This window comes from Melanostigma gelatinosum, assembly GCF_949748355.1.
Source record: "Melanostigma gelatinosum genome assembly, chromosome: 11".
Taxonomy (NCBI): Eukaryota; Metazoa; Chordata; class Actinopteri; order Perciformes; family Zoarcidae; genus Melanostigma; species Melanostigma gelatinosum.
This window is the reverse complement of record NC_136644.1, coordinates 15171337-15185158: the sequence shown is the minus strand read 5'-3', so window position 1 is coordinate 15185158 and position 13822 is coordinate 15171337. Positions and strand designations below refer to the sequence as shown.

At 39.1% G+C, this 13822-nt stretch overlaps 2 protein-coding genes across 2 annotated transcripts; both read right to left on the bottom strand.

Moving 5' to 3' along the window:
* Positions 1-675: 675 nt before the first annotated feature.
* On the bottom strand, positions 676-4626 carry cwc25 (CWC25 spliceosome associated protein homolog). The gene is made up of 9 exons (XM_079278190.1): positions 4488-4626; positions 3567-3739; positions 3239-3475; positions 3080-3149; positions 2705-2844; positions 2516-2585; positions 2190-2395; positions 1519-1686; positions 676-1344 (listed from the first exon to the last, which is right to left on the bottom strand). Exons 1-9 carry the CDS (start codon positions 4503-4505, stop codon positions 1233-1235), a joined length of 1194 nt encoding a protein of 397 aa, XP_079134316.1. The 5' UTR covers positions 4506-4626; the 3' UTR covers positions 676-1232.
* Positions 4627-7714: 3088 nt separating this feature from the next.
* Positions 7715-13509, bottom strand: sp6 (Sp6 transcription factor). The gene is made up of 2 exons (XM_079277862.1): positions 13371-13509; positions 7715-8769 (listed from the first exon to the last, which is right to left on the bottom strand). Exon 2 carries the CDS (start codon positions 8649-8651, stop codon positions 7725-7727), a length of 927 nt encoding a protein of 308 aa, XP_079133988.1. The 5' UTR covers positions 8652-8769; positions 13371-13509; the 3' UTR covers positions 7715-7724.
* Between the last annotated feature and the right edge of the window lie 313 nt (positions 13510-13822).

Below are 13822 nucleotides of genomic sequence, written 5' to 3'. Positions count from 1 at the left end.
GGAGAACGGTGCATGCATAGTTTATTCGAGGCGTGTTAAAGTGAAATTAAAAACGGGAGATGTCTTTCAATTTTTAAAGATGCTTTTTAATCATCATCATTTCCCTTTATGCCTCTTGGTATATACCTCACGCCCCTAACTATAACTATATATATATATATACACATATATATATATATATATATATACACATATATATATATATACATATATATATATATATATATATATACACATATATATATACACATATATATATATACATATATATATATATATATATATATGTATATATATACACATATACATATATATATACACATATATATATATACACATATATACATACATACATATATACATATATACATATATACATACACACACATATATAATATATATATATATATATATATATTATATATACATGTATAAAAAAATATATAATTTTTTTTCCCGTCCCGATACCGTATAGGGACGGAAAAAAGTCAGATCCTTGCACCTCTATTTATTTGTATATTTCATGTATTTATTTATACAGTTCTAACACTTGTAAGTTATTCATGAATTTGATTTAATTGGGTAAGTTTTAATTTCTTTTTCATGTCAGCTGGTATTTGCCATGTTTCATGTTGTCCGGAGACCAAGACATAAAACAGATTATCCAGGAAGACGATTGCAGAAACGGCTGATCGGTCATGTGAGTTAACATTAATTATGAAATTGTTCCATATTGATGTGAATATTTGGCCATGTTTATGTTTGAAGGCGTGTTTCAACTATCAGTATCTTAACGCCAGAGTTGAAACATGTTTTTATTTAATTTGCCACTCACAGGAGTAACAACACTAAGTAACAAACATATTACAAAAACCTTAAAAGCAGGTCCTATTGTACTGGAAAAACTAAAACAATTTACTGTACAACATTCTGATTACATGAACATTAAAGGGGTATCAGCTTTTAAGAAAGTAACTAGAACAGATCAGCCATGATAGTCTGAAATATAAATTGTTACCATTGTGGAAAATACTTTTCAAAATAAAAGCAACTAGTAGGCATGGAGCCTGTAATTCCTTGTTTGAACTCATGACAGACTCTCTATCCATCCTCACTGCATTAATAAATGCACATCTTCTTCAATACATTAAAGAGACAGATAAAGGAATGGGTGGCATACTCTTGCCAAGCCTTTACATTTAGATCATCTGTAATATACATGTGTTGTGTCTTCATCTCTTCATGAAGTTGTCCAGGGAGGCTGCCGTCCTCTGAATGGAGTGGATGTTCCTCTTCACTCTGTCCTCTACAGTAGAGCTTGCAGCACTGTCCAGCTTCATGTTACTGCAAGAGGGAAAGGTGAGTGTTACTGGAGCTAAACATTTAAAAGGTGAAAACTAAAGAGACATCAGGAAGAATATATTTGTGGATTTAAGACATATTTATAATAATAGTAGTGGTGGTAATGTGTGTCACACCCTCTGATTATCTCTGTGTCAGAGTTGCTCAGAAACTTACTGAATGAAGCCAGCATAGCGGTCATGCTTGACATTTAGTTCTCGCTGTTTTTCCTGTTCATCTTGCTTCTTGTATCTCTTCACGTTATTCTCCCTGTCCTCATCCCTCTGCTTGGCCTCATCCATCATCTCCCGCCTCTTGCGCTCCAGCTCATCTGAAGAGAGCTTCCTACAGCAGACAGGAAATAAACATGAGAAAATTACAGGAATCCATTCAGTGTGGGTGGTGATTAAGACAATGCTCTGATGATCATGCTTTCGCCGACTAACCCATAGAGTAAGCATAATAAAATTAAAAAGGGGAGTGACTTGAGACAGAAATGGTACAGCTACCCAACTGTTTTAAGGTAAATTTACTTCCATTTCAAATATACCTGAGGAGAATAACTCAAAGCAGTTATTCTGCAAAATATGTATAAAGTTAGAGAGAGGGATATATACCGTGGAAGCACATGATAGTGGATTAAAGTTTGAATACTGGAGTGAAACTCCAACATTGTATTTTACTCAGGAATGGGTGACTTATATCATTATCAGCACATCTTTTTTAACGATTGTTGACATACTGAGATGCAAGCAGGTAATGAATCCGAGTAAATTAGAATAATGTTAGAACTTGGACTATAGCCATCTTTTACAAGTGCAACGTCTATACTTTCTGGAGCTCCTTACTTGGACACAGGGTGTCTCTGTCTCTGGTAACGCTCTCCTTGTTGGCTGGAAGCTTTTGGCTCAACCTTCTTGTCGCCTTTGTGTGAGGAAGAAGAGTTGAAGTGACTTTCTCGGTTGTTTCTGTGTGGCGACTGGGAGCGGCTGCTCCCACGGCGCCCTGAGTGATTGGATGGAGCGGAGGACTGGTGATGTCTGCCAGCGGGGAGCTAAGAGGGAAGACATAAATTGTTAAGACTTAATGGTTCTGGTCCAGAGCAAGATTAATAATTGAAATTGAAAAATAGATAACATTGGTGTAATGAAATACTGCTTTGCTGCTTACTGACCTGTAGGCCATAGCCTGAATGATGGGAACGCTTTTTGGTATCTGCTGAAGATTCATCTCGGGAATGTGACCTAAAAATAGATAAAAGATAATAATGATCGGTGATATTTTTGCATTCTACGTGTGCTTTGCCGTTTGAGCACATATCTATAGAAATTATAATTATTTCATTCAGAATCTCCTTACATACCTGTATTTTTTCTCATCTTCCTCAACTGAGCTTGAACTTGAATTCCTTCTCTTCTGCTTCTTCTCCTTTCTTCTCTCTTTGTCTCCTTTCTCTTTTTTTCCCTTCTTCCTCTTCTTTTTCTTGTCGAGATTCTGGCGCAGCTGTGAGAGAAATAAAAAATACTTGACAATCTCCCCCTCCTGACACTGATTCAGACACACATGCAGTTGTTTTTGATAATGAAGTTAGTGTAAACTTCGCTGAAAGATGCAAAGAAGGAAAATACAGGTAAATGTCAGACAAGTTATTTATTCACGGTAAAATAACCAAAATCTGTAAGTCAAATGTCAAAACTAGAATCCGCTACAAACCAATACATCATAATAGAAATTTTACCATTTCTTTGATTTTCTTCATCTTCACTGGATTACTCAAAACTTCTCTCTTCTTTTCTTCCTCACGTTTCCTTCAGAAAACCAACAAAAAATAAATGAAACAATTGCAAAGTGTGTCGTATTTTTAGAAAGAACTACAAAAGATAAGGGACATACTGACCTGATTTCAAATAGGGGATCTTCCCTGATCTTGGCAGCCAGGTCGAGATTTGAGGCAGGAGTGGCGGGGTTGAAAATGGACCCAGGCAGGAGGCCAGTCTCAGCTGATGGACCGTTCTCGGGCTCCTCGTATTGGTCGGTGATCTGCTTGTCAATGGCACGTCCCAGAAGATACTCATCTCTGGAGACCTGACCAGCAGGGCCCTGGTACATCCAGTCCAGGCGGTCATCTTTCTTCCTGTCACCATAAAACAGGATATTTTGACTTAGACGCTACTTTTTTTTGTCTTAAACCACAAAATAACTAATGATAATATCAGAGAACTAACTTGATGGAACCCGCTTGCTGTGCAAATCTTGTTATTTCTTCTCGAGCTCGTTCGTCTTTCAGCTCTTTCTGGAGCTCCTCGATCTTCTTGCATTCAGCCTCGTGTTTCTGTTCAGCTTTCCAAACGCGCTCAATATTTTTCATAGTCTGGGGATGCCAGCTCTTTTTCAAGTTCTGACAGAAGACAAGAGTGAGGACATTTAGTAGCTGTAAGTGTGAAAACCATCAGGTACAGGCTTTAATGTACAAGTTGGAATTGAAAGGGTTTAACATGATCATTCATGTAGACTGACTATAACAGACAAATACATACAATTAATAATTATCTACCTGATCAAATATCATCTTCTGGTACATTAGGCGAGGAAATTATTTATTGCGGAACTATATATATATATATATATATATATATATATATATATATATATATATATATATATATATATATATATATATATATATATATATATATATATATTTATATATATTTATATTTATTTATCTGTATAATTCGGGTGATTCTGTTGCGACTAACGTTACTTTTTATGGTTGAGCAGACCCATTCACTCGTCAAATACATGTCATCGTACCGTTGGCCTTGTGTTAACATGACTAATAAAGTAAATTGTTATAGCTGCTCAGTCAGTTGACCTTAAGCTAACGCAAACTAGCCATTACGCTACTTGCTATTAGCTATTGCAACAGCTATTGAAATAAAAAGAATAAGATAAGACCGAAGTTAAAGTGAGTATTGCTGGACTGTGGCTCGTAACTATTCCTAGTAGGTATCACCTCATGTTGTAACAGCTATGTAGAAAACAGTAAGCAAGCGAACATCTTTGAACACCCATATTCTAAACAGAGTTTGGTATCAACCATCTCTAAACAGAAAGCTGTTCAGGATAACTTAGCTCATACTTACCAGATCGCCTCCCCCCATCTTGGAAAAGTCGTCGTTTCAATCCAGTAATAAATGGAAAAAGACAAATCTGTCTGTACTATAAAAGGTGGAACAACGAAAGTTCAACCCAAGCAAGAAAATGGAGCCACCGAGACGTGTGTGTTATGTGTTTTGTATACTTCCTGTTTTGTATAATTCTCTTTCCGGTTCCAGCTCACAATGCCTTCACGCGCCTATCGTCAGGTCCTGACATTACAGCGTCATCGTCGCGAGTAAACCGGAATAAACAGTCAGCGATATGGCTCGACGTGACTTTCTAGTTGTTATGGTCGCAGTTCGTAAAAATTAGCTTGATGTAAATGTACGTGCTTTGATGGTTGTTAATTAGTTGCACATACTGTATGGATCATCCTTATAAAATAAGGTAAGATTAGTGGGGGAATTTACAGGATTACAGCAGCATAGTGGATAGTGCAAACAAGAGACGGAGTAAAAAACAATGTATCAAAACAAGTATTATAAATAAGTAAATAAATAATAAACAGTAAAGAATATAAAGTAAGTAAAATCCACAATAACTAAAATATAACTATAACTAAAAACTAAAAATGTTATATATATAGACAGAATAATTGTTGTATTGCACAGTGTATTTATATTGCACAGATGTTTTAGTGTGGTCTACAGGGAGCAAAGCTGGTTGTGCAGCCTGACAGCAGCAGTCTCTTCCTGTCGGCTGTCGAGATGCTGCCCCAGCAGACCATTCTAAAGACCACACTTGTGTTTTTAACTTGGGAGTCTAACACCACATCTAATTGTGTAAAAAATGGTACGTAATATATGATACAAACATTTACAGGGTCTAAAGAAATCCAACTTACTTGTTGTTATTCTGCTACTACTACTAATGGTAATAATAATAATAATGCTGTTGTGAGTACAAATTAAACTGGAAAGAATAATTGACAATTAGCACATCTTTTGGTTAAAAAAAAGGTTCAACATGGGCACAGAATATAGTTTTTTTATTTAAAGGACAATAATACAAGTTATAACACCATGATACTTAACTTATTAAAAGTTTTAGAACATATTTTATTACAGTCAACTAAACATTCACTACATCAACAAATTAAAACAAAGTTGTCCATTTTGTTCTACCGACCAACATAAAAGAAGACTATTTCTATTATTAGAAATAATAGAAATAGTCAATTGACTAATGTTTAAGCAGTCTTCCATATCTTATCTCCGATACATAAATACAGCAATTGTTAGCCTCCAATAATGCAAACTCCCTAAATGTATAGAAATCTCAGCCTAGTGTCTGTGATGGGTTACATACATCCTAATAGTGTTTTAAACTGTAAAGCTGCCTACATTGCTTGCTACAGAACTATTGATCACATATTATTGATTATGAAAGTTGACTATTCCAAACAAGTAAGCTAAACAAATTCTGATGCTTGTGTTGTTAAACTGTTTTTCTTCCATTAACTACAATGAAAACAGAGTCGTTCTCTGCTAATTCAGAGACATGTTTCAAAAAGTGTTTTGTTGAATGAGTTGAGTGTCAGTGAACATGGAAAAACTGCAGACACACCAACAGCTCTGAATGAAATGTGTTGAGAGCCAAGCCCTTCACACATTGTTTGTTGATGATTGGGACGACAGCTTGATCCGACATGCAAATGGTTACCAAGCTGATGATATTTGGAAGAACTGTATAAACCCACATGAGGTACACCTAGATAGTATTCATAGGACAACCTACTGCTTCAACCACAGCCTGAACCTTTTCAGGCATGAATTTAACTTAAGGATCGCTCTTTTAAGATTTCCTGTTGCACATTTGGGATATTAAAAGCGGATTTTCTTTTTGGTCACTTGATGGCAGCAGAACTAACTGTGTATAAAACTTTGACATTTCATCACCATGTAAAGATTTTGATGAGAACGGTGAGACTGAACTAAAACGGTAAATAGTGTGCTCAGTAGAGCTGCAGAGTTTAGTGCTAATACTCTGAGAGTTCATCAGGCCCATTTTTTCCTTTGTTAATATTGAAATTGTGATGAGCGCAGCTTTACATCTTGTGACTGCAGAGGCCACTGTAGTAAACAACCCAACTGAGTTTCATTCAGCTGCACCAGCAGCCTGTAGTGACGGACATGTGGAGTCGTGTTTGTAGCAAAAAGATGAATTTGCCCATTCAGCATTTTTTCTCCATGTCCAGCATTAATGATCATGCAGCTCAGCGTTCTCTCTTGTTCTTACGTGCCAGAAGTGGAGGGCATTACATTATGTCCTCAGCGGCTCTGACCACTTTTCATTTTTAGGTTCAATTAGTTGTGATCTGTGAGTTTACTCTTTTCACATCATCATCACACTTAATTCCTTAACTATTAACAATGCAATTTGCATTGTTGTGGTCCGTCTGGTAACCTAAAACCAACGTTCACATTCTCCTACTGTGTGATTATTCGTATTAATAAGTGTTTTACCATCATAACTACGGTGGCAACAGAAACACACAATTCTTTGGTAAATACGAGCCTTTGTAGTGCATGGAATTCCATTTTCTATATTATATTATCATATTATCATTGCATACCAATATACGCACAGTTTTGTGGCATGAACCTTCAACCTTCCAAATAGCTATTGTCCTTTTTAAAATTACAAAATGCTGTATTATATTCCAGTGTCTTATCACAACTTGCACAGTAGGCTACACACACATATGGTGATTGAGACAAAAACTAAGTATCACTGTCTCTTTTCTCCATTCAACAGCATGCTGCCTTTGAAATTGTTATATTAAACTGTGTTGGAGTCAAACATTTCTCCAAAACTTCCAGTCACACATTTGATTAATTTCATTGTAAACGAGTTAACGAGCCACCTTCAGTTAATCTCATCCCAGTCTCTTGGTCTGCTGGTATTTGTAGCTCAAGCAGCAATCCTTTAGCCACCTTCCATTTTAATAAAACAGAGTAAAGTTGTATCCACAAAATAGGTCAAATTCCTTTTTTTCTGTGTGCTATAACATTTAGATCATCACTGAGTTAGCTCAGTTGATAAATGCACAGGACGACAGATGAACACACTCTCTGTTCCATCCAACTTTCATCAGAGAAAGTTTGTCCAAACCTTTTTTCTATTCTCTATTCTATTGTAAAACTATTACGCCTCAATGACAGAGAGGGGAACAAATGTTCACCTTTAACTGCAATAAAAATCTTCTAAAAGTGATGAAATTAGCCAGACTGCCCTGTCACCCCTGAGACTGAGGGGTCTGTCTCACATTTCAGCTTCAGCGGAGGCTCTGTGGTGTCAGACGCAGACACATTGGAGGAGGACTGAGGAGGTTTAGGTGTATCAAAGCCCTTATCCATCCTCCCGTCTCCATTTACCCTCTCCTCCCCATGTCCTGGCGGGGACTCATGTGTGCGCATGTGCTTGGCCAGGTGGTCATTACGCATAAACACTCGAGGACATAATGAGCAGCTGAACTTCTTAGCACCAGTGTGTGTCTGAAGGTGTCGCTGCAGTTCATCAGAGCGTGTGAATCTCTTGCCGCAAAAGAGCCAGTTGCAGACAAACGGCCGGTCCCCGCTGTGCCATCTTAGGTGAGCCTTCAGATGGGAGGTCTTGGCGTATGCTTTGCCGCAACCAGGGATGTGGCAGTTATGCATGTGCTTCCTCCTGCTGTCGTCAGTGCTCTGGCCCAGCTGTTCAGCATGGACGCAGTTAGGGCAGCGACACGCAGCCTGGCCGCCGCCTCTGGGAGTGGAGCGGCGCTGGGGCTTGGGGCGGGCTGAGACGGGGTTCTCCTGTGGTTCCTCCAGGGAGAACGATTCTTGCTGCAGCATATCAGGGGCCAGTGGCTCCATCTTGAAGCCATCCTGGGGGAAGAGGTGAGATGAGTGTGAGGATTGAACGAGTTGAGCTGGAGGCAGGGTGCACAGCTGCGGGTCAGATCCGTAGGGCCCTAAAGAGTGCTGCAACCCCATGGAGCTCCCTGGATTTCCTGAAGGCAAGCTGACACCCTGCCCTGTCTGCAGGTCTATCCAGCTCCCTGACTGGACGTCCCTGTGGAGGTCCCACCAGGAGGGGATGTTCATGTCTTCTGGGCTGCCACTTGGTGGTGCTGTCCTTAACCAAGGCTCGTAAGGGTGGGCCATGGCAGAAGCTGGTGCAGGTGCAAGACTCCTGATGAGGTCGCCCGCTCAAAGTGTTTACTATTTTCTGGGTAACACTGAAAATATTAGCATATGGTAGGACGGTGATGCATCAAAAAACCTGCAAAAAGAAAGAACAGACAAACTGTTATCTCTCCAAATAAGGTATCAACTTTCTCACTCTTTCTCACTCAGTGTCTCTCAGTGACTACACTGAACCACATGCAAGGACTTTGAAGCCTTGAGGTAATTTTTTTCCCAGTCTGAAAGGCTTTGAAATTACTCAGCTTTTGCTGATCTAAAGTTTCTGAACTTCAGAAGTGAGACATTCAGGCCTAAATCCTCCCGTCTACAACATTTAAACCCCGAGCACACCTCCTTCATCGCCATGGATACTGCAGTTCTCACGCTGCGTGGCCGAGGAGACAGAGGAGAGGGGGAGACAGACGTGTCCAGGCAGAAGCCACATGCATCCGCTGCCAGGTACTTCCCATGGAGGACAGTCAAAGTCAAGCGCAAAGAAAACAACATCGTTGGCCCTGTGCAGAGTGCAGAGGGGGGGGGAGGGACGAGAGTGAAGAGGAGTGTTGACAGGAGAGCAGTTTGGTAAAAGAAGAAGTTCCAGGGCGGTATGGCTGCAGGCCAAAGTCTATTTGTACATCTCTGAGGTTTGTGAAACCTGGCAGACTGGGGAACCTGTTTTTTATGAATCACACATGATTTACAACAGCCCTCCAGGCAAGTTACAAAAGGAGCCCCGTAAAACGGCCCGCCTCTTACACACTGGCGGCAGAAAGCATCAACAGTTGCAGACTGACGGCATTCAGGAGCTTGAGAATGGGAGACCAGCAATGACATGAGAACAATTGCTCTATGTGTATAATTATGGGCACAGGCTCCAAAACAGCATCTTGTCCCCAACACACTCCAGGTATGTACAGTATGTGGACACCTCAACAACATCAGTCAGCGAGAGGAGGGGCTCTGATTTCCATAGGTGACACAAAGCTTGTTAAAGTTGGACAAGTCTGTGGAAATCTATGCCAAGAAGCTATAGCAGCCTGCAAGACCTGTGCTCGGCTCCAAACATGTCCTAGCCCCAAACAATCTTGTTGATTTCCACTACACCCCCATCCTCGAACATCTACAATTATCTTTACAGCAGGAAATAGTAAAGAAGGCTGAAGCTTCAGAGGTTGGTGCCTAAATCTCGAGATCACTTGTTGTGAAACATATCTGACATAGCAAACTGCACAAGGTTGCCAAGAAAGAGGTCAAGCTCCAGTGGAAGACATCCTGTATGTTATGTAGATCCATCAGATGCTGGAGGAGTATGCATGTTCCTCAGCACACAGGTGGTGTCACTCTGACTGACATTGAAGGATGCCCTCAGTAGATCTCAATTTGTTGAGTCAATCCGGCCAAACCAAGAGGATTACACATCATTCGCAAAGGTTCACTCAAACTAACTCAGAGATGCTTCTAGTTGCAATGAAATTGTAAAGTAATTAGTTTGGAATTCCCGAATGAAAGGCCTGGTGTTAAGGGTCAAGCTGATTTATTTTTATGTCGGCCTGGAGCCAGAGTTGCTGCTCTCTAATCTTTTGGGAATGCGACTCAGACGCACAACAGAATGGCCCACTCTGCTCTTCCTGACATAACCGTAAACAAGCGAAGACAGCGGCATCCTCCTCCGTTCGCCAAAGTGCTGGGAGCGCTCCTAAGGGAAACAGCTGGCATAGGGGGGCCCCCAGGGGGACAGCAGCTTGGGAGGAGGAGGATGGTACAGAGCAATGACAGAGCTATGGTCATAAAACCTGCCCGACCAAGACCCAGCTCAGACCCCGGTTTACAAGCCTGCCATTTGGAAGAGGCACAGAGAGGGAGAAAACTTTACTCTTGATTTTTAAAACATAGACACTACAATGAGTGCAGTTTTTCACAAACCTTTTTCCACTCTCTGTTCTGATATGATAACCTAATGATTTGGGTTTTCCAACATAAGACGCTTATTTCAAACTGATAACCTGCTTGTTTAAATGTTTGCATTAATACATTTTGAGTTACACTTTCAAAATTATTTACAGGCCCAATTTAATTCTTGTTCTACCCGCCACAAGTCCCCCATTGTACCTCATCCCAGTTAAAACATTAACGCTGACTGTCTGTGGACACTCTCGTCAAGACAGACCAGTTTTGGTCAAATGGCATTTACAAGAAGTTTGTTTTAACCTGCTTAGAGGACAAAATGGATGGAGTAGATGGAGCACACCAATTCTACAGGGGTCAGGTCAGCTGCCAGACGAGTGTACCACGATGAACTTCAAACACTTTTCTGTTACAACCAAAGCTTTCTGACCTTTTCTATGTGACCATGTGAGGGAAAATACTTGTGATCAACTCAAAAACATACGCAAAGAAGCGGTGTAGTTCCTAAAGTCTGACCCCACACCGGTAACAAATCTGGTGGGTGCAATAATGAGGAGGAATAAAATTGATTTTTATTAGAATTTATAAAATGCTTTGACTGGATTATGAATTAAAATGGCAGTTGCACTGAGTGAAGGGTTAAGTGAGATACAAAGCTGGAGAGGGAAGGCTGATCTCTGCTCCTCTGCACTTTAACTGTATGATTAAGTGCAGACTAGAGATTTTTCAGATATGGATGACAGCTTTAAATCCTCACTGATTTAGGAGTGTCTGTGAGACACTTATTCATACACAAGCACAATGCGTTTTACGATACGTATTTTACTACAGTATATACCGCAGTTAATGTGTCAACAGCCTTTTGCGTCCTTCTCTCGTCCTTCTCTCTTCTGAGTGGACACACTGCAACCAGAAAACTGTTTCACATTTGATTTACAAATTATCAACCCGCTGTACATTAAGCTCCAGTACGAAATGTGACACATCAAGTTAAAATTTGAATTACTAGATTGTCAAGATACGTATATACAGTGGTGCAAAGTTACTACTAACATTTATTCAAGGTCTGTCTTTACACTAGAGAATTGCAATCGTCTTTATATACATGTTATATAGTACTTTAAATTTTTTCGAACAAATATAGTCTATTTTCCGATTACATTTGAAATACAATGAGTTTATTAAAAAAAACTGCATTGTTGACCATTTACAGCATTAAAGTACCACTTACACATTCAAACATCAATCATCCAATAATATGATAATATAACATTTACATGGGCTATTCTGCATATTGGTACTTTTCTTTTTTGGAAAATGTTTTTGCTAATACTTTGTGACAATTTGAATGCATGACTTTACTGATTAATTGATTTCATGATTTTACTTTGTGGCATTGCTACTTTTATTGAAGTAAATTATTTGAATACTTCTTCCACAACTGCACATATATCGTACCTTATATATCTTTGTGTAAGATATGTCTTATATATTTTATCTGTACCATATGGGTAAAACCCTGAGCAGCGAGTCTTCGGTTCGATTCCCAGCTGGCCGGATCATTTGCTGCATGTCAGTCCCCTCCTCTCTTTCCCCACATTTCCTGTCTCTCTCCACTATCAAATAAGGGCAAAATATATATTTTTTATTTATTGAAAAAGAAAGACTATCACTTGGTCAGTCAGCACTGAATAAGCCATGGCATTTTTGAATAAAACCCTTTCTATACAAAGATAATTAATTCAAACTCCAGACAGTCCAGATCGATGCACATGTAACACACTCATTTCATATCAAATCCCATCATGTACACTTTGTAAATGTCCTGTTTGTGCTAGATAATCTTAATTCAATATCTTCTCCCTTTGTTGCATTTATTGTCTTTTATTGTACATCCAGGAACTCTTTCTTTATTCTCCAGTTTTAATAAGTTGCACAGGGTCCCTGCAGAATCGTTCCTATCGGGAACATGACAACATTAAAGCAGTCTTCACAGGGACAAAAGGAGCTACAATGACATTAGACCATCATTTAAAATAAATAGCCACAATGAGTATCGGCAAATCTTCTCAACTGCATTAGTGTACAGACAGAAAAAAATATACAGGTCTGATTCTCCATAATTTGTTAATAATTTGCCTGTGAAACATTATTCAAACTAACATTTTAAGACATAAAATCTGCATGATTATTTATTTGAGTAAACAATACATTAGGTTACATCCTATTGACACTGACCCTTCACACGTACAGGTCAGCTTGTTGACTGCAGAAAACTGTCAGTTAAATATAATCCACACGTATACTTATACCTGAAAACCTGGACTATATTTTACACATATTTTTGTTTTATCTGACAACATTTCATTTTTCGGGAAATTGTCTGTTGTGTTTTGGAGAATGCTTTATATAACAGACAAGGACAATAATTAAAACTTGAATTACAAAATGTTTCGGTTTAGTGGCAGCTCCTGTGGTCTCTTTGTGGGAAATGTATTTTCCGTTTTTGTCTCCCAGTAAAAAAAAGTGTTAGATTAGTGTCCTAATCTACTAAATGTTCTGTTTATTCAAAACTTACAGTGACATTGTTTTTTTTTTATTTTGTCTGCGTTCAACATGAAATGACTTTGATTTTCTCATATATTGATCTGTAGTTCCACTTCAATAAATGATTCGGCTAATATAACAATGTCTTAATGTTATTGAAGGTCAGTTTATAATCAAGTCATGTTATTAGACATAGTAGTAACTCTTAATGGGCAGTGATGGCAAAGAAAACAAATCCCGATTTACCTGTTTGTCCTTGGAGCTACTGCTGTTAGTTTCTTTTTGGTTGGATACACTTTATCTCAGCTCAGCTCTGCTGCTTCCTCCTTTCGTCGAAAAACGTGCGCATAAAAATATTATCCTCATCATCATATTTCATCTGATTTTCTTCATCGCAGACGGTCCAACTGAGGCAATATCGGCTTTTTGGCGCACAGGTAAGCAGCCCTCTCAGTAGTGACAAACTTTATGATAGGCTGTGCGTATTGAGTCCCTCCAGGCTCCGCCCTCTGCCGCTGTGCCGTCTTCTCCTTTGAAGATGCGCCTGAAGCTGGAGGTGAGGAAACGGCTCGCTTTAAAAGGAACACGAGGCTCAGTGGGACAGTCGGTTAGAGTTGCCAAATATCTAATGGTTTTGTAAAGTTTGGCCCGGGTCCCTATCTGATGAGGTACCAATTGTAGGCTTATTATTATACGTT

What these genes read in the sequence shown, in the direction of transcription:
- cwc25 (XM_079278190.1), bottom strand. An exon ending in CAGCAAGCGGGTTCCATCAA is followed by an intron (nt 3,476 to 3,566) that starts GTTAGTTCTCTG and finishes TTATGGTGACAG; the next exon opens with GAAGAAAGATGACCGCCTGG. An exon ending in ATTCAGGCTATGGCCTACAG is followed by an intron (nt 2,396 to 2,515) that starts GTCAGTAAGCAG and finishes CTTCCCTCTTAG; the next exon opens with CTCCCCGCTGGCAGACATCA.
- sp6 (XM_079277862.1), bottom strand. Translation starts at nt 8,651, where the DNA reads ATGGCCCACCCTTACGAGCCTTGGTTAAGGACAGCACCACCAAGTGGC.